This window comes from Phoenix dactylifera, chromosome 7 (genome assembly GCF_009389715.1).
Source record: "Phoenix dactylifera cultivar Barhee BC4 chromosome 7, palm_55x_up_171113_PBpolish2nd_filt_p, whole genome shotgun sequence".
Lineage (NCBI taxonomy): Eukaryota > Viridiplantae > Streptophyta > Magnoliopsida > Arecales > Arecaceae > Phoenix > Phoenix dactylifera.
In genome coordinates this window covers 15,554,805-15,575,812 of record NC_052398.1, presented here as the reverse complement: position 1 = coordinate 15,575,812, position 21,008 = coordinate 15,554,805, and the positions used below count along the sequence as shown (strand labels likewise).

The 21,008-nt window shown below is 38.2% G+C and overlaps 1 protein-coding gene across 1 annotated transcript; it reads right to left on the bottom strand.

Annotated features, from left to right (window-relative positions):
- Positions 1-4,867: 4,867 nt before the first annotated feature.
- On the bottom strand, positions 4,868-12,455 carry LOC103707806 (trihelix transcription factor ASR3-like). Its single transcript, XM_008792466.3, has 3 exons — positions 11,661-12,455; positions 11,441-11,482; positions 4,868-5,472 (listed from the first exon to the last, which is right to left on the bottom strand). Exons 1-3 carry the CDS (start codon positions 12,307-12,309, stop codon positions 5,198-5,200), a joined length of 966 nt encoding a protein of 321 aa, XP_008790688.2. The 5' UTR covers positions 12,310-12,455; the 3' UTR covers positions 4,868-5,197.
- Between the last annotated feature and the right edge of the window lie 8,553 nt (positions 12,456-21,008).

The window sequence follows — 21,008 nt, the reverse complement described above, 5'->3', positions numbered from 1 at the left end:
ATATTATGTTATATTACCAAATATTAATTTACTCTAATAATTATATTACTATTATGCTATATTAACATAATATTATTTTATATTACAATAATATTATACTATATCATATATTTATGTATTAATTTATGTTATGTTTTATTATGTTCTGTTGTATAATACTATGCAATGTTCTTTATGGTAATTTTGTCATATAAAAGTACTTTCTCAGTTTGTTTACCAAACACAAAACAAAGTACCACAGCACTTTACGAATGTAGTTACCAAACAGCAAACAGCCTTTTATAACAGCTCTACTTCCGACAGCTCTACTGCCAACAGCTCCCCCAAACAGGGCCTTAGTCTCTTGCAACCAAGATAACAAGAAGCGCAATTGCAAGTAAGTATTGAGTACTACATCCTCTTCTCCCCTTCTCTTTCCCTCTTTCTTTTGTTTTCTTCATTATTTTCTTCTTGAAATCTAGTCAAGTGGAAATATGAATATTGTTCTACCTAGGACCTCCTTATAAGAGGGACGGTGGGGTGCACCTTAATTCAGGCCCTTTTCTATTATTAACCATGATCCAAATTCTTTTGTCTTGTCCTCTATAGATTTTCTAGTTTACCGACAAGGCTAGCTAGCTAGATGGCAACTCCTCCCATGGGGCAGCGTGACAGCTAAAAATATTCTTTCTAACAAAAGACAACTTAAATAACAATCGTTTGTCATTTGTAATGGTTTTCAGTGTCATGTAAATGATAGTAACATAATGGGAGCCCTCTTTTTGTTATGCGATTCCAATAGTAGTCTTCATTCGTTGTAGTCCTTGATTCAACATCCTGACGTGGTTTGGTGGCATGTCTTTTTTGAAGATGGACCTCCCGTGGACGTTTGTTTCTTCCCCCAGTGATTTATTAGAAGTTTGAATATGTGCGAGGGTGCAAGGGTGGTTGGAGAGAGAATGCCGCAACCATGGTTTGAGCATGTTGGGTTAACCAGCTCTCGTCAAAAGTTGTGCGCAGCTGCAACGCCATGCACTGATTCAGGACGTGGAGCCTCGCTTCATGCATCTCTCTTCTTACGATAACCATCGCCAATTTATTATTATCATTTTTTTTATAATAGATAATTTATACAATTCTAATATGAATACATCCAAAAGAATCAGAAAGTAATGGATCACGAAGCATTCCTTTAGAGTGATTTACTACAAACGAAGCCTTCCAATTCGCAACTCCATTAGCCTTCCTATAGATATACTTGGCTCGGAAAAAGACTAGGTCTCTGCCTGCCATGCTCCAAATATTTCGGAGCAGAAGATGACAGCCACTTCTGTCGTCAGTGCAGCTCTGAATCCAACCGATCACCATAGCCAAGTCATCTATGTTGGCCAGCAGTATGCGCCGAGCATGACATCGCCAACTTCTTCATCGCATCTCTCTCTTCTTTTTTTTTTTTTTGTCACATCAACTTCCCCATTGAATTGTTTGCCCCAAGAGATCATTTTCAGACTCATCCTCCAGGGCTGTGTAAGACCCCATTGTATATCCAGAAGCAGTGCCACCTGCTTGGTGAATGCTTTGTTTCGGGATAGGGGATGTCCAGTTCTTAAAGAGGTAGACCATCCGTTTAGCCATCTCTGAATGAAAGCATGCTTTGAATCGAAACCTTCTTCCATTGTGCTCTTTCCATATACCCCATGGGCACCCCGTTCAAAAGCAATGCATCGACTGCTGCTATCAACTCCTTCCTCTCTAGGGTCGTTCTCCAGTTATTCTATAATTCATATAGATTACTCAGTAAGTTCTGAATTTGTAGCCTTTGGAGCAATAGTTTCCAAACTGCTTGGGGGCAAGAGCATCCCAACATTAGGTGGCCCATGGTTTCAACATGATATCCACAAAGGGGACGTCCGTGTGGTGCCAGGATTCCTCTCTTTATCAGTGTCGGTCATGAGTAACTTCCAAACTATGCCACTCGACTTCCATGTGGTCTGGTGGCATGTCACATTGCCATAGATCAGCAGCATGAGAGAGGAATACTAGCACCCTGAATAAGTTGTTCCATCATTATCCTATTTTATTCTTCTCTCATTTTGTTGGTCCTTGCAAAAAAATGCATTATTGGGAAATACCATAAGCTATCATTTGATACTATTGCTTCCTAGTTCTCTAAACATGTACTTTTGATTCATTCAGATGTGAGGATATCTCCTGATATATCTGCAACAACCCAGAACCTCACCCAAAATGATTAGCCGAAAGTTACTAATTGAGTTTCTTGATCATGTATAAATACCCAAGATCTACCCAGCGAATAACCGATGTGGGACTAAACACACGCCCGCACGGATCCTCACATACTCCCCCCGTTCAAGCCCTGACGTCCTTATCAGGCTAAGGGTTCAAATCCATTCAAATCTAATCACAAACACCACGATCGGCTCATGGTTAGCCCTAATGGATCAGTGCTGCAGTGTTCTCTAGTCCACATAGATTATGAGCCGGGTCCGCTCTGATACCATTTGTAACAACTCAAGACCTCACCCAAAATGGCTAGCCGGAAGTTACTAATTGGGTTTCTTGATCCTGCATAAATACCCAAAATCTACCCAGCGAATAACCGATGTGGGACTAAACACACACCTGCACGGGTCCTCCCAATATCATTTTCCGATTTCCATTATTTTATCATCTTTGTCGAGATAGCTGCTTTTCTTCGGTTTTCCCCGTTAACAAACAAATCAGAAGCTTTCTTTCACTTCTGCAAAAACATTTAAAATTTTGGCGGAAAATTTGTTTAATACCAAGATAAAATATCCACAAACTGACGGGGTTCGTGATATATCTTCGTGTTTCATATTTGAACATACCAAACAGAATGGTGTAGCTAAACAGAAACATCATGGCATAAGCGAAATGGCAAGAACCATGCTCTGCGTGCTGACATGCCTTCTCAGTTTTGGTGAAAGCAGTCCATACGGTTGCATTTATCATAAGTCATATTACAAGAACTGAAATTGATGATCACCAATCACCAATCACCAATTGAGAAACTTTTCTATAACCACCTGACTGCTCTATTGTTCGAGTATTTTGGCTGCTTGTGTCTTCCTTATTTGCCCTCAAAGCTCCAAACACTCTCCTTAGGCTCCATATATTTTATATTCATTGGCGATGTTTTAAATCAAAAGGGTTATATTATTATGGTCCAATTCTAGCAATGCTCAAGATTGTAATGACATATGGAAGACTTAACTGAGACATGAAATTATTGAACAATTTTCAGTTGAACAAGATGAAGATATCATACTCGACTAATTCAACAGTACGCTTGGGTTGCTTGATTGATACCAATAGTCAGCAAATGGATCTTTCTGGTTTGGTTAAAATTATAAATGGAACAATTTTAGTTTAGAATGATACCCTTTTGTAGCCCAACTAGCTATCCCTTGCTGCTAATTCATGTAAGCAAATGATTATAATAAAAATAAACATGGAGAAATTATTAGGAATAGGGAAATTTCAGAAGGTAATTGTGCAAGCAGGAGGCTGATTTGGGTTATAGAATAATAATAAAAAAAAAGCAACACCATCCAGTAACAACATAATGTGAAACAAAATTGTATTACCACTTAGTTTGTCTCAGACCAATTTGCACATTTGTGAGTGAAGGATGAGCCTAGCTAAAATTAGCATAATCAAGAAAACACAGTGATCTTCAGGATGTATGCACAACAACTGTATCCAAGCATGAGTTATCTAAAGTGATCATAATCCAGACATCCCTAAGGCTCCCCAAGACTTTCTGATGGTTAAGTAGTATAAATATTTTCAGCTTCTTTTTGTCATGGCATGACAAATTTTCTATATTCTGGAAAAATGATATACAAGAAGGAAAACTCCAAAGCACCTGACTTCGATCATGAGTTCCAGTTATTCTGGATGTTACAAAATTTATGATTTGAATGTGAAGTACTAGATTCGAAGAGATGTAACTATCTTGGTGAAAACAAAATAGTATTTGGGACATGACTGAGTTTTTATTGTTTTTACTTTTTTATCATGGATCTTTTCTGGAGCTAGATAAAATTGTCCTCATTAGGTCCTTTACAATTTTAAAGGCCTGGGGACAAGACACTCTTCTGCAAGAAACAAGCTACAATTCCAGCTCCAAAAAAATGACGGAAAGCCAAAAGCACTCAGAAATTAAATATTCTTTGGTCATCTTCGAAGAAATTAATGCCATCTTGCCTCAAGTTTGTGTCTCAATAAGATAATCCGACTTCCTGGAGCCATTGAGCAACAGGATTTGCTCAGGAGACATGTTCGTCACTATGTTCTTCTTTTAATACTAGTTAAGTTTATGCACAATTCCCTCATGCAGCCAAAAGCCTTGAATTATTTAAAGTTCACCTTCGATAATCTATTAGTAAGCCAAATATCATGATTCAACAGTTTCACAACCACTCGTGCTGACACAGAAGGAAATGAGCAAGGCTGAGCCAAAGCAAGAAAAAATGAAATCCAAAAGGATGCCAAAGATGATTTTTACAACTTGAATATGTTGAGGAACCTGTAAGATTTTAGTAGAGTCTAGCACTTGGGTGATTAAATGAAGGGACTTCCTCTTCAATAGTTTTCCGCCTCCATTTAGCACTTTTGGGTTCTCACTGCAAGTCCATGTAGCTTAAAAGAGCTTAAAGACCTAGAAGAAAGAGCTGTGGAAAGAGGCCCAGCTGCAGGGGGGGTGAACTCTCCAAGAAGCAGAAGTTGGCCCCTAAGAATAGACTCCCAACCCCCTCCAAAAAAAAAAGAATCTTGTGCAAAATAAACCACAAACTTTTTTTTAAAAAAAGAAAACACAAATTAATGAACTTACTGCAGAATATTAACACAAAAAAATCCTTTATTAACAAATTTAAAAAGTTTCCAATCTCTGAACAAATCCCAGCTTACATAATATTCTATGTAAGCAAAACTTATTCACCACCAATCCCTAGTACTACCAAGACTATGCAATCAAAAATCAATTGATAAAAATGGGGTGCTGTCAAACTCTATTCTCTCCCTATAAACTGCTATCTGCTTAGTTGCTTTGTGATTATAAGATCGAAAAATCATTGCTATCAAGCCTTTCAAAATTTATATTGAGTTATGGCTTCATCCATCCATACACTATCTTCTAGTCACTTCCTTGCATCCTCATTATTGGGTCTGTCTATAGTTTATCTGCGATTCTTCCAAGGGCGTCCCCGAGTTTGTTAAGAACACTAAGCACTCTATTAGCTTGGTCCTTCCTTTGGTCTCTATCCAATTGACAGTTGACGTTTTGAGCTTCGAGTTGGGCTGTCAGCATCTTGCTGTTTCTCTCCAACAGTTCAATCAGTTGTTTGGTGTCTCCTGCTCCTTCCTGTGATGTCTGCTTCCGTTTCTGTCCTCTGGGTGACGAACCCTTCTCTTTGTTATCATTTGACTGCTTATTGTTCGCCATTTCTGCAGAACTAAAACTAGTCATGCACCCACAAGAGGTAACAAACTGACACTGCTCTGGAATGGGCAACTCAATATTATCATCAGCATATCCATACAGCTTGTATAAGGCCAATAGAAGTTCCCATACAGTTAATTACAAACTCATTATGTAGGTTATGCTCAGCACTAATGGATAAAGTTGAAGTATAGAGTAAAAAAGATAAAAAAACAATTTTTAAATGAAATGAAAAATAAAAAAGAAATACCAGATTGCATTAAGAAGGGCATTTAATATTCTGTAAATGACTTTGCAACGATTCACTGATAAATTTTGCAAGGACCGCTAGAGCATGATCATAGGATGGGAATGATTTTTCATCAAGACATAAAGAATCTTTACACATCTTCGTGATATATACAAATTGACTTCTGATTCTGTAGCCACATATTGCATATAAAGGGCAGGGGAAGCCTTTTATAAATAAGTTGTTAAAGTTACAGGTGACATGCTGTCCATTGCATTTGCTGAGACTCATAAAGACTATAGACAACAGTGCTCATAATAAAAACATTGATGTCAGAGTATTCAATCAGCATATCATGCATCTAGTGCAGTGCTTTGAACCCCAGACATTCATACACTTACATAGTAACAATGAAAGAAAGTGGAATGCAAATAAATTAGACCATAACTTATCTACCTGACAAAGTGCATCAGCCTTACAGCAAAAATCATTTAACTAAGCTTTGTTGTATTAGTAGCTGTGCCTTTATGGATGGTGCAAGGAAGGAGACAAAGCAAGTAATCATTCAAATCCATGTAACTCTGAGGGAGAAAAGGTGGGGCATGCAAGAAAGTAGTGATCATTGATGATTTGTGGACTGACTGCAATAGTCCACAAATATAATAAACACACCTATGACTCTTCTTTGGGTTTATTACATAAGTCTCCAGCCAGTCATATGTTGGAATCACTCACGCTCTCAAAGCTATTTGTATGTAATTGTTGTAACATCAATTTAACAAAATTATGGATTTTGTTCATTTATAGTCATGAACAGTACTGGGTATTCATCACTCAGACATAAGAGAAAAAAAGAGTCCACAATTATGGAGCATCCAATTGATTAGCGCACCATGGAGAGGATCAGATGTTATGCACATGGAAATTGTTCACAGCTGCAGGTGAATTTGGTAGTGCACCCATGTGGCTGTCATGATGTATGGTTGCTACATGATGTTTCTCAACCACCAGGGAGTGACTCTGCATTGACACCGTGTGTTTCACATTGAACTAGACAGCAGCCATCTTTGGAAACCACGAGGGTGTGACTCCGCATTGACGCGGCGTGTTTCACACTGAACTAGACAGCAGCCATCTTTGGAAACCACTATCGAGATTTGAGATGGGATTCTTGTGCACAACTTGTAAGTGATCCTTAAACCTGAAAGGCACAACATCTATACTCTGACTCCACAGAATATGGGCCAAACCCATATCAATTATGTTACACTGAGTAAGCTTGATAGCGAGCTAATTGGTTTACGGGATTCAAGTGCGAGTAATACACTTCATTTTTAGGCTATCTAGAACTATTGACACTTTTAGATTCTAGACATAGTAAGACACTACACGAAACAACACATCTGGAAACTTCATGTCTTGCTAATATCAGAAAAAGGTGTTTGATACTTGACACTTTTTTTAGGGCCATGCATGGGACTTATTTTGCCCTTAAGTTTTTCTAAACAATTCACATAAACTCTTAGTTTTTTTTAAATATTTTTTTTTTGGATACTTCAAACCAGGTTCTGGCGAACCATGCTGAACTAGCCGGTTCGAGATGTACCAAATTGGTTGGTTCGAGGTATACCGAACCGGACCAATCAGTTACCGTCTGGTTCGGGGCGTCGAATCGAGATATAAGCCTTTCCTCAATTATGGGTTGGAACCAGCTACTTTGCATCTCCCTTCTAGCTCTCCTGCCACTGCAAAGCCTCACGAAGCTTCCTCTTCCGACCTGTCTCCCTCCAGGTAAGTCCTCTCTCCCTCTCTCTCTCTCTCTCTCTCTCTTTCTCTCTCTCTCTCTCGGTCCCTGTCAATGGCTCAAAGCTCCTCGTAGCGGTCCCAATCACCCTCTCTCGCCATCGATGCTTCCCTTCTCTCAAATCTCCCTCTCCTCCTTCCTTACTCCTGTCTCCCTCTCCCTCCCTCTCTCTCTTCCTCTCTTTCTCCCTCACTCCATTTCTCTCCCTGTTTCGGTACACTTCTACATAGTATGATGTGGACACGTACCATACTGAACCGGTCACCGTCCGGTACGAGCCCCGGTAACAATCCAGCAGATCTTGCTTTAAGTAAAGTGTCCTTATATGTCTAATATAAACTTATCAAGATTATATAGATGCTTTAAATAAAATATCATTATATTTTAAATATAAACGTATTAGACATCAAACAAGTACCTCAAAACATCAAGTCTAGCAAAAATAATAATTTTTTTGTTAAATAGTATCTATAATTTAAGTCCCTCTTTTTTTTAATAAGCATTAAAGACAAACACAGATGTATATGTAGCCATGTTCCCATGACTAGATTTTCGGAGGCCGTCATGTTGAACACTTGAGGATACTTTGACACTTGGCACCCATGCTAAGTGTCTAGGTAACATTGGCGAGTAAGGGTTAGACAATCCAAGATAGGAACTATCATACAGCACATGTCCATATTGTGGCAAAGACATGTTCAGACACAAGAGATACGAGGCTCGTCTATATGAATTGATTTACAAAACTATTATTTAATAATTATTTATTTTATAAACAACTTGACACAAATTATTTTATTAAATTTGTCTTTGATACGACCCAAGATTCTAATGGACCATGACATCATACCAGTTCAAGGTTGGACAATGTATCTAATTTTGGAAAATGGCCATGTGAGGACATAGGATTGATGGAAGATTGAATTGCTCCAAATGGTTGTGCATGTTTTCAAAGGAGACTGTTGGTTTAATCTTAGTGTTCACCGGATATCCAGCAATGCATAGTGGGCACTGGGCACTGCAACCCCATACTAGACAACATTGCTATTGTGTGACTAAGACAAACCTATTTGTTTGGTTTTGATGAGCAGGAAGATGAACTGAGTTAACTTGGTAACACATCAGACCTAGTCCATCCTTATCTCCTCACAAGTTGAATTTGATTTCAATTTATTTCTCTGTCTGTCAGAATATTTCGCTTGCCTTACTGCAAACAAGAAAGTTTCCTAAATTAATTAAGCTAATCACCTGAGGTAACCCAAATCCCATAAGAAGTTTAAAATTAAATAAGGGCAAGGGTCATACACTTTGTGTTTGTGTGGACTGCCCCCTCTTCTTATCCAGTACACACGAGGACAAAGAGAGAGGGTGTGAAGAAGTGTTTCCCCCTTCTCTCTTCTCAAGTGCGCATGAAAAAGAGGGAAAGTAGGAGTCAGTTATACTCCTCTTACTGTGTGGGCGACTAATGATTGTGGGACGTTGGGATTATTATGTGGGTTTTGAGAGCTCCTTCTCATACTGGAAAATTAAGATACTAAGAAAAAGGTGAGAAGAGGAGAGAAAGGAAGGATAAAGAACCAAGAAGATAGCTCTTCAACTCTCTAGCCTCAAGAATATGAGGATTTAGAAAATTTTAATAATCAAACATCATAACCCTGAAATCTATTTAATATGTAACATAAAATCTAAAAGGAACAATAAATAAGACAATATTAACCAATATGCTACCTAAAAAAGATATCTAAAATCATCAAAGATTAATCATAAACTTTATCAACTTCTTAACACCAATCAGCCCCTAATAGATCACAATTTGACCAAATAGCCTAAATTAGCAATCACAGATCTTGAGGCTATCTTCCCAATAAGCATAAAAGAAAAGAGTATAATATCAGTAGAATCCAATATCTCTGTTATGAATTAACTTTTCAAATCTTGCTAGTTTATTCTATCTGTAAAGATTATCAGTGTATAAATTTGATAATCCTTAAGTGTCTCTTGATTTCTAATGAAAAAGTTCTCAGTTGTATTTGATTTTGTTCTCTTTTTCATCTTGCTTTCCAATATTGAATATATCCCCAACCAGACCTATAAAGTTCCAGCTCTTTGATTACTATGATGACACAGCTGCTCTGTATGTGGAGAATAAAATAACAGACTTTCTTCCCACAATTAGCATGGCCCTATGCAGTTATCTTCATCATCAAAGTTATTGTACAAATTTCTAATTAACTACCTGAATACCTACATATTTCTGTCCACTGGCTCAGTTAAAACACCGACCTCTTTGTGGTGTTTTCACTTAGCATCTTACAGGTCAGTGTTTTTGGGTTCTACTAGGATTCATTTGCTTAATGAGTTGATGGTTCTCCATCTTTTTACTATTAAAAAGAAAATAAATATAGCTAAATTTTAGCATTTTTGCTACGTTATGTCCTTCTGGTGTTATTAGATACCGATTGTGGGCCACAATTGTTATCCTTTAGTGTTTTATAAGAAAAAAACCTCTCATCATTTTATAAAGTATTAAGGCCAAGCATGTTAGGACATACTTCTCTGACTCCATTATAATTTCAAAATGCCATTTTGATCTTATCAAAATCTACAATTGTAGCAAACTATGCAATAGCCAAGTGTTAGTGTCCCTTTATTTGGAGGAGGTTCTAGTTTCAAACCTCTGGAGGTGTTCTCTAAGTCCTTGACCTGGGTAATTTCTCCCACCATCTCTTTGAAATGATTGGTGGTGCCCTGTCATTATTCTCAAAACATTTGGAACTCAAAGCAACTGCTAAATGATTTCTGTATTCATCTGTAGGATCGAGGTAAAGATTGAGAATCCAATTATATCAAATTGTGAAAACCATGCCTTGGTTACTGTTTGATCATTGAATTGTTAACTCAGGTAAACTTTCGTCTATTCAACAAAACTAATTCTACAAATACGGAAATAATTATCTTGATTTTGAAGAATCATTAACTGGGCAAAAAAAAAAAGAACAGTAGAACGGAGCAACATGATAAAAGTGATTTATTATCACTCAAGAAACACATATAATAAGCATCACTTAGACATGTATAGTTATAGGAATATAAAATTGGATGGATGCCTATATTGTAACAATTCATTTGAAACAAAAGAATACCAGTTCAAGAACCATCTTGATAGAAACAAGATATAATTTTCTACCTTCCATCATATATAAGTCGAACATAACCTTGATCTTGGAAGGATTTTCGGAAGTTCTGAAACCAATTCCCCAGGTATTTTTGTAGTCATCCTTAAAAATGGAGTTTTAAACTGTGAAGATCCACCTTATAAGTCTACAGAAATTAAGGAAAGGCTATGATTTTAACATCGACTTGTTAGCTAAATCTGCACCAGACAACAATCCAGTGTCTTGCTATCCACTGAAGAACCACTAAAAAAAATGAAAACAAATCAGAGATGAAGCAACCTACACGAAGCTATTAACCACCAAAATTTCCTTAGGTCCTTCACCAATCACACTTAACACCACCGTCAGCCCCAAGCTGGCAGTGGAAAGAATGATGGTGAATTTGGACTCACAAACCAGCACCAAGAATTTAGAAGGATTCTTGATTGTCGCATTAATGATTTGCTAGAATATGGTATGTGCAATGCATGTGATAGGATACTGCAAGAGAAATATGGTGAAGAGTTGCAGAACAAAGACATGAAGAGCTTCACATGCAATGGAGTTTCAGACATACAGTAGAATAGGCAAACAGATTAAACAGCGAGTAAGATGAAACTTCCGAGTATGAAACAAAGAAGAGAACTTTTTTTCCAAGCAGTGATATGAAGCAAGCTATGATTACTTACAGTTACAAACACCCAAGAAATAATCCATTAGTTGCATGATGTTTTCAATAAACTAATATTTCTAATCTAATGACTCAATCAAGAACAAGAGAGTACCTGGATCAGAAGACTCTTGCGGAAATGGTTCATACTTCCTCTCTGCATCCAAAACCAAAGCATTCGATTCGGAATCAACAAGAAAACCAAAATACCCCACAAATCAACAAAACAAAAACTCAAACTTTCATCCATAAGCCAAATAGCCGTTTCAATTCAAAGCATCCATTTTCTTGGGCACTCCAAGATCAAATTTTTCGTCTAATCCAACTCAAATTACCTGAAATGGGCACCACCACCATCGCTTGCGGCCTCTCATCCTCCTCTGACGGCTCCTCCTCCTGCTCGAAATCGGAGGACAGTCCATCATCCGCCGCCGTCCGGCCACTGTCGAAGATGGCCTCCTCCTCGTCGTCCTCCTCGTCCGCCGCCGGTGCCTTCTTCCCCTCATCCTCCTCCTCCTCCTCCTCCGCAGCCGCCGCCTCCTCCCCTTCCGCCTTTACCTCCGCCGCCCCGTCGAGGATCTCGTACACCCCCCGGTCGAAGAACCCCGGCAGCCCCCGCTGCCGCCGGCGGTCATTCCTCATCGCCCAGAAGGACTCCCCCTTCGCCGCCCCCGGCCCCTTCTCCCAAAACCGTATCTTCCTGAAATCGCACGCCAGGTTGCTCCACCGCTTCCGGCACTGCATCGCCCCCCGATCCACCCCGTGACGAAGGCAGTACGACGCCACCGCCACCCACTTCGGCTCCGCCATCGCCGCCGCCCTCCCGGCCCGGCGCCTGCCCCGCCCCTCCACCACCCGCTTCCCCTGTATCAACACCAGGATCTCGTGCCGCGTCCACCGCGGCAGGCGATGCGGCCGGGCGGCGCTGCCTCCGCCGCTTTCCTCCCGGCCTTTGCCGACGGCCATGCTGACGGCGCTTGCCATGCTGAATGTCGGAGATGGCAGTCGCACGTGACAACCTGACGGCGACTTAACGGAAATGTGGCCTCCCCCTTCTAAAATATCAGCCCTTAGCAAGGGAAAGGTACGAAGGAAGAAAAGAAAGGGAGGATGATACGGAGAAAAAAAAAAGGAAAGCCCAAAAAGAGGGTGGTCCTCGTATTAAGGACACTAATCTTACCTTTAAGCCTTCAACTTTATCCTTATATGGGTTACCAATACAAGGAATTGTTTTAATAATTATATATTTCTACACCATAAGGTGATCAAATGGCCTTTGGAATGCATTGATTAGGATCCAATACGTAAAGAGTTTCTAAATCTACATTTGCTTTTGAATAAGGAAAACTAGAGAGATATCGCTTTCCCTGTTTGAATTGATAATAAGGCACCAATATGACCCTCCTATGGCGATAGAGGTCATGTTTGAATTGCTTGCCTTAGAAATTCTTATGTAGATTATGTATTTATCTTCCTTGTTGTTCTTGCAAAATCATCCTATTTGCTCGTAATGATGTCATGATTAGCTTTACAAGAGAGAAATTGGTGTGATACAAAGGACACTTGCCAAATGGGGATATGTACCAAAGATAAAGCAGATAATTAATTGGTATTCACATAAAAATCTCTATGTAGGCCTTTGAAATTAAAGAACTACCTGCTTGTTTTTTAAGATTATAATTTTCTAGCTCATGTATTAGATGTCAACTCAAAATTGTCTTTATCCAATACTTGGACCAGCATATAAAAAATATGATGTTGGATAGAAAATAGAATCAAGGAGAAAGTGGAGGAAAATCCTAAGATTTAATAGTGATATAATTGTCTTGTCACAAAAAACAATAAAACTTCAAACTAACATGTCATTCCCTAGTTGATGGCCACAGGTAGGTAGCACATCTAAGACATTCAGTCTAAGTTTTGAAACATAGTACCCAATCTATGAGTTCGAAGAACATCATCAAATCAATATTGTTATAAGAGATATATATATAATGTTTTCATAAATTGAGATTTATTGATTTATGGCAAAAATAGAAGATAAAAAGTAAAAATAAATAATTAAGGCTAATCTATGAACGAGAAAGATCGTAGCTAAGAAGAGATAACCAAGTTAAAACCCTCAAAACGATGAATTTCTCCTATGTTGGATTAATTTAAAGTGCTCAATTGGCGTAAGTTTGCCCTGTCATGCAGCACATTGCATATATTTTTCTTTCTCTAAAGAGCAGGGATGATTCCAAAAACTTGAGATATTAAGAAAGGAATTAAGTATATATTGAACCTTGGCAGGGGATCCTATGGTCGATTGCCTTGAGAACTCTTTCTTAAAATTAAATAGATAGATAACCAGTAGGTGCAATAAAAATAAAATACATCCAAGTGTGACCTCATTTGCAAAATCTTTTTGCATCTAGAGGTGGGCAACGGGCCGTGCCGGGCCGGCCCGGCCCAGGCCCCCCGGGCCCAAAGACTAAACGGGCCGTGCCTGGCACGGCCCGTCCAGCACAGAAGGCCCGCCCGGCCCGGCCCCAGGCCCCTCTATTGGTGGGCCGGGCCGGGCACGGCACGTCACGGGCCGTGCCAGGCACGGCCCGTAACGGGCGCAAACAGGCCGTGCCAGGCACGGCCCGCAACGTCTCCAAACGGGCCGTGCCTGGCACGGCCCGTAACGGCTCCAGACGGGCCGTGCCAGGCACGGCCCGTCTGGAGAGGGGGGAGGAAAATAGCCGTTTCCAACAGCTATTTTCGTGAAAATGACCCTTTTACCCCTCCCAACAGTCCAATAACGGCTGAATTGAGGGGTATTTTGGGAAAAAAAATTTTTGGGGCTTCTATAAATAGCCCATTCCTCCCTCATTCTCACCACACCAAACCTCTCATTCTCTCCTTCTCTACTGCTATTATTTCTCTCTTCTAAAGTGCTCTTCTAGCAATTTAATTTTTAGTTTGTTCAAGTGCTACACAAGAGGAGGTTCCTGTTGAGAAGAGAAGGTCGCTTCTGTTGAGAGCACAAGAGGAAGCTCGGAATCTCGGCTCTGCCTCTGCCCTCCGACCCTCTACTCAATTCCTCCTTGCGGTTAGTTTTTATTTTTTGAATTAATCATAGATATGTCATCTTTTGAGGAAAGTCAGTTTGGCATTCCTGTTTCTGAGGGAGAAGAAACTAATCCCCAACCCCCTGTTCCTAGTTCCTCTAGAACTGGTGAACCGAGTGAAGGTCAAACCTCTTCTCGTAAGAGGACTAGTACTGTATGGAATGAATTTGATAGAGTTATGGTTGAGGGAGTCTGGAAAGCTAAATGTAAAAAATGTGCCAAACTTTATAGTTGTAGTAGTAGTGGGGGAACAGGGCATTTAAAAAGACATCAAGAGAGTCATAGGATGCATGATTCTCATGCTCAAACTCAAAGTACCCTTAATATACAAGGGGGATTACTTGTAGGTAATTTTGCATATAATCATGAAAATCAAAGAAAAGCACTTGTAAAATGGATAGTTAAGGATGAATTACCTTTTAGTTTATGTGAATCTTTTAATTTTGAAGAATATGTTCAATTAAACCTACAACCTGCTTACAAAAGAACTAGTAGGCGTACATTTAGAAGAGTAGCTATGACCAATTTTTTAGCAATGAAACAAAATTTAATTGAAACACTTTCTACTTTAAATGTAAAAATTTCATTAACTTCTGATATTTGGTCAGCATCTGTAGGTAGTAATTGTTTTATTGCCATTACTGCTCATTATATTGATAATGATTGGCAATTAAATAAACGTATTCTTGCTTTTCGTGCTTTTGATTTTCCACATTCTGGGCAACAAATTTCAAATATAATTTATCAAACTGCATGTTCATATAATATTAATGATAAAATTATGTCTATTACTTTTGATAATGCATCTAATAATAATTCTGCTGTTGTATTATTAAAAGACTCATTGCATCCCATATTAGATGGAAATTTACTGCATATTAGATATGCATGTCATATCTTAAATCTTTCTGTTCAAGCTGGCATGGGCATGATTCAAGATGTGATTTCAAAAATTAGAAATGCAGTTTCTTTTATTCATGCTTCTAGATCAAGACTTCAAGAATTTAAGGAATTATACATAAATCATGGTAAACGTTTTAAAAAATTTAAACTTGATGTAATTACTCGTTGGAACTCCACATATAGCATGATACATGATGCATACCCATATAAAAATTTATTAAGTGCATATATTAATGATCGTTGATTAGGATTTACATTGACTGAAACTGATTGGAATAAAGAAAAAATTTTGGAAGATTTTATGCTTAGTTTTTATAATGCTACCAATGTTCTTTCTGGTATTTATTACCCTACTTCATGTTCATTTTTACAACAAGCATATATAATTAGTCAAAAATTTGCAGAACATAGATATGATGATGTTTTAATGCCTATTATTGACCTAATGGAATCTAAATGGAATGAGTATTGGGACAGGATATGTCCTATGCATAACTTAGCTGCTGTATTTGATCCTAGAGTTAAATTAAATGGCGTGCTAATTTTACTTGATGCATACTCTGAAAATATGAATCAAGATGCTGAATCTGCTAAAGATGAGGTAAAAAAACTTCTTTATGATATTTATGCTATATATGATGAAAAAATTCGTGGATCTAGAACACAAATACAAACCTCTATTTCTCCTTCTAGTAGTTCTCGTTCGTCATCTATTTTTTCATTCATTGCACAGAGAAGACACACACATGCTTCAAGTTCCTCTTCATCTTCTTCATCTTTAAGTAGTGAACTAGAATTTTATTTACGAAATGATCTTCATTCTGCATATGATGAAAATCAAATAGAGAATCTAGATGTATTATCTTGGTGGAAGAGTGTTAGAAATCAATATCCTGTTATGTCTGCAATTGCACGCGATATTTTAGCTGTGCCGATGTCCACGGTAGCATCGGAATCCGCTTTTAGTGCAGGTCGGCGTGTTCTTGACGAAAAGAGAAGTAGGATGACGGGCGAAACGGTGGAGATGCTTCTCTGCTTCAAGGATTGGCTGGATGCTGAGGCAAGACTTCAAGATAAAGGTGGACATAATACAACATCCTCTGATGATGATGATACAAACACTACTGAAGACTGAAGACTGAAGACTGATTCACTGAATCACTGATGATTAGTAAGATTTCTTAATTTTTTATAATTGTATATTTTTATTGTATTCTGGAGGTCAGACCAAGGTCCAAACCTCGGCCCTTTCTTAGTTTCTTATTGTATTCTAGAGGTCAGACCAAGGTCCAAACCTCCCTTCATGTACCATTTTGATTTAAATTAATAAACTGGTAGGGGTCTATGCCAAACCCCCCACCATTAAGGTGGCTTTATATTCATAAATCATAAATTCTTAGTGTTCAATATTTATTAATTTATTAAAAAAATTTATGAAGCATTAATTTTTATCGGGCCGAGCCGGGCCCAGGCCCGGACCGTGCCAGGCCCGCGTGCCAGCCCGGCCCAGGCCCTTATGGGCCGTGCCGTGCTGGCCCGCGGGCCGTGCCGTGCTTGGCCCGCGGGCCTAGACCGGGCCGTGCCAGGCACGGCCCGCTGGCCAGGACCCTCTAGCCCAGCACGGCCCTCTCAAAGGGGCCGTGCCAGGCACGGCCCGGCACTGTAGCTGGCGGGCCGTGCCAGGCACGGCCCGCTTCGTGCCGTGCCGTGCCGGGCCGTGGGCGAGGTATCATAAGCTATAAATAGATACGAATTTACACTTTGCAGTATTAATCGTATCATGAGCTATAAATAGATAGATAGATAATTAGTTGGTATAATAAAAATAAAATATATCCAAATTCAACCTCCCTTGCGAAATCTTATTGCATCCTTAATTCTTGCAGAATTCATTGTATCATTAGTTTCTAATTACTAAAATGGACTCTGCATAAACCCCACCCTCGAGTCCAATACACAATAGTAATTCGCGAGAGAAGAATATAATTAAATTCTAAAGTTTTCAATCTTTTGGAAAAGAAAACATACAACAAAGCATCAATATTTCTGGCATTCAAAATTCTCACAAGCTTACTTTTGTTTTTCTCTTTTATATTTTACTTTTGAAGGTAAAAGACCAGATTATCTTGGTGCTCATTTGACTATCATCTAATAAAGCGGTTGGTCGGTCGAATTGGCTTTAATGTTCATGAAAGCTTGACTTGGATAAAACAGTAGCACAAAGTCGGGCTTTGGTTACCTATGCTACGCCGGGGGGCTAACGATCTCTTCAGCCGCTGTGCCGTGTCCTTTGGCCAAAACCAGGGTCCGTAGCCGAAAAGAATTCCCCTCCCTCACGAGACCACGGCTAGAACCCTTTACCTATTATTTTTTGCACTTTCTTCTCTCTCTCTCTCACTCTCTCTTCCTAGTTTGTCTTGGTCTCACCGCTCACAAGATTTTTTTTAAAAAAATAAATCTAGGCTTAGATTCTCTCCATATATGCTATATTTCCTTCTTTGACTAGAAATTTTATAAATCTAAAAATATTTTTTGTTAAAATTATTTTTTATCACTAATACACATGAAGCTATCATCAGACCTGAAAATCAGAATATAACACGCCATACTATTGAGGGGATAGCCCACAGTAACATGAAGCCAATAATATATAAATTCACCTCAAATAAAAATATAACAAAATGATCCAAATCCATCGTCTATTAAATGAATAGATAAGTGCGAGTCCAGAGCGACTAAATTCAAATTTAAATACCAAAACATATAACCTCAAAATTTTAAAAGTCATCAGCTATAAATTTTCGGCCAAGGGTTGGCAGCTCTACAACACGTCTCTTTCTTGTGCCGAGCTCAGAGTTGCATAGGAGGGTATTACCTACGTGGGGTGGAGACTGGGGGCAAATCACAACCTCCTTGAGGGTGATTCGGCCACGGTGATTGAGTGGATCCGAGGTCAAGATCGTGGCGCTAGTTCTAGGCCGCTGCTCTAGAACATCCGCAAACTCTTAGATGAGTGTAGTTCATCACGGGCTTTACACATCTACAGGGAGGCGAACAACACAGCTGATTGTGTGGTTTCCTTCGAGGCCCACCATTCTGAGGGCTTTGCCTGGGCAGACCCCATGTTGGTGCCTTTTCCCTGAATTGTCTCATCCTTTCTTATTTTGTTGGCTACCCTCACTCCCGTCGGGTGTGAGCCCCCATTGTACCAAAAAAAAAACAAATCAACTATAAATTTCATAGTCGATTAAAGAACTAAAATTTTGCTACAAAATCGTCAAGCTTGCTAGTGCGAACTCTAACCTTAAATCGTTCTTCAATCCTAGTAATCATATTCATCGAAAAAAAAAGATATGAGCTACACAATTAGGTAAGCAAACTTTATACTACCTTACCGAATCAAGTATAAGTTCTTACATTCATCAATAAATCATGTATAGAAAATAACTACCATTAGAAAATAGAATATTTCATAATAACAATATATTCATAAAACAATCATGCTCTTGCACATGCATAAATCATGTAGATTACATAAATATGGTTTTCAGTACATAGACATAATCATAAATCATGCTAACTTTATAAATTCATAAATCATTTGTTATTTTTCCAAAACATAATTCTTAATAATTTTCTCAGACTAAATGCTAAGGTTACCTTATACCCGTGATAGGGTTGTAATCAATATCATGCTAACAACTATAACCCACTGGCGGGACTATGTGCCAAGCTACTATAACCTGCTAGCAGGGGTCGTATGCCAAGCTACTATAACCCGATGGCGAGGGCTATATACCAAGCAACTATAACCTGTCAGCGAGGGTCGTACGCCAAGCAACTATATCCCACTGGCAAGGGCCATATTCCATGCTACTATAGCCTACTAGCGAGGGCCATACATAGCTATCTAAGAGCCCATAGTCATATTTTTCTTAAAGTCATATTTCCTTAAATCATAATGTCTTAAATCATACATGAATAAATTCCTAAAAGCCTATAAAGAGTTTGTAGTTTATAATGAAACCTTTAACTGTAAAATAATTATAAAATTATTCTATTTAAAACAAAAATATAATTTTTCATAATTTTTAACAAATTCATGGAACCAATCTTTTATAACAAATTATGATTTTCATAATGTCATATACTCGATCCTTAATTTTACTAAAATATAATACATCAATATTTAATATTATTTTTGTATTTTTATATAAATCATAAGTATGGAAAATATATGAAAATTTGAAAACTAACAAAGAGTAAGAGTAAGATTAGATGATGGCAATAAACACCCCCGCTAAACTTATTTAGAGATATTAAGAGTAAGATTAATTTCTATTTGATAACTTTAATAGTATTAAAATAATAAGACAAAGGGGAAGGTTGATCAGATGACGACAATCGATATCTCCGGGTGGGTCAGGTCTAGGCGACTTGATTAATGAATCATGAATTACGAAATTGATCAAGACTAAGCTGGTTCGATAGAATTCATCAATAGTAGGTCGTAGAGACATTCAACAGAAATGGGTAATCAATCCAACAAGCTGCTCAGGCACCAGGGTGATTTAGGGTAGCAAATTTCTACATAATGTTGGTATCTTGAAATTTTCTTATCTTTTCCGAATGATAAGGAGGAAAAAATGTTGGATTAAAAGAAAATGCTATGTTGGAGTTTTATCAATAATTTACTTGTGTAGGTAAGGATATGGTATTTTCGAAGTCCTTATGCAAAGTATGTGGATTGGGAAGGATTGGTCGATGAAATATGAATTGGAGACTGAATCTTGATATACTTTGGAATAATTAATTTTTATTACTACAAGATGTATTTGCTACTGTGGATCATTGGAATAGAATAAAATTTCAAATGGATATACTTGACCATATGAATCATTTAAAAACTATATATATATATATATATATTTTTAAAGGAACTATTAACTATAGGATCAATTTGGATTAGTTCTTGTTCGTTTAGAGAATATGGTTTAATGAACCATGTGTGGGGCTATCAAGCATAAATTGATACCGACTCCTCAAAGTTTGGTAGATTCTAACTTTATTGACAACCAGTTTTGAATTATTTTTTGGCCTACACATGCTGTCTCAAGTTTTGAATCAAACTACTCTATTGTCACAAATCGTTCATGGGTGAAAATTGAGTTATTTGAATCCTAGAGGATCTATAGGGTGAGTTGCTAGTTTTTGGATACAATGTATCCATCCTAGCCACTATAGCCGTATTTATCCAATCAACATGTCTGAAGGAACCAATATTGGACATATTGGATCCTTAGCTATTCATGAGAGGATTGGTTGTTAGGGATATATAGAGATTCCATTCATAAAATACTTCAAAGATCAAAAGAGACATAGTTGGTTTATTTATTACTAAATAGAGATGAATATTATAGGGTGGCGGCAAGAAATTCTTTAACCCTGAATCAGGTAATTCAAGAACGGGTTGTTCTAACTCGATACCATCTAGAATTTCTTATTTTTTGCTTCTTCTTTTTTTTTTTAGTCGGGGAGGGGGAGGAGAACAGATGGAGCTTTGTTGATGCCAATAATTTGTTGGAAAAATTTTAATGTTCCATAAAAATTACAAAACATGTTTATATTCCGTACCACAACGCATTATGAAAACCATCAAATTGATGATTTGCGGCGCTCATT

Bases quoted from the DNA above. Each gene is read 5' to 3' on its own strand.
- LOC103707806 (XM_008792466.3), bottom strand. From the start codon at position 12,309: ATGGCAAGCGCCGTCAGCATGGCCGTCGGCAAAGGCCGGGAGGAAAGC. The intron at 11,483-11,660 runs GTAATTTGAGTT...TTTTGGATGCAG, and splicing joins GGTGGTGGTGCCCATTTCAG to AGAGGAAGTATGAACCATTT. The intron at 5,473-11,440 runs GTACTCTCTTGT...TTAGTTCTGCAG, and splicing joins GCAAGAGTCTTCTGATCCAG to AAATGGCGAACAATAAGCAG.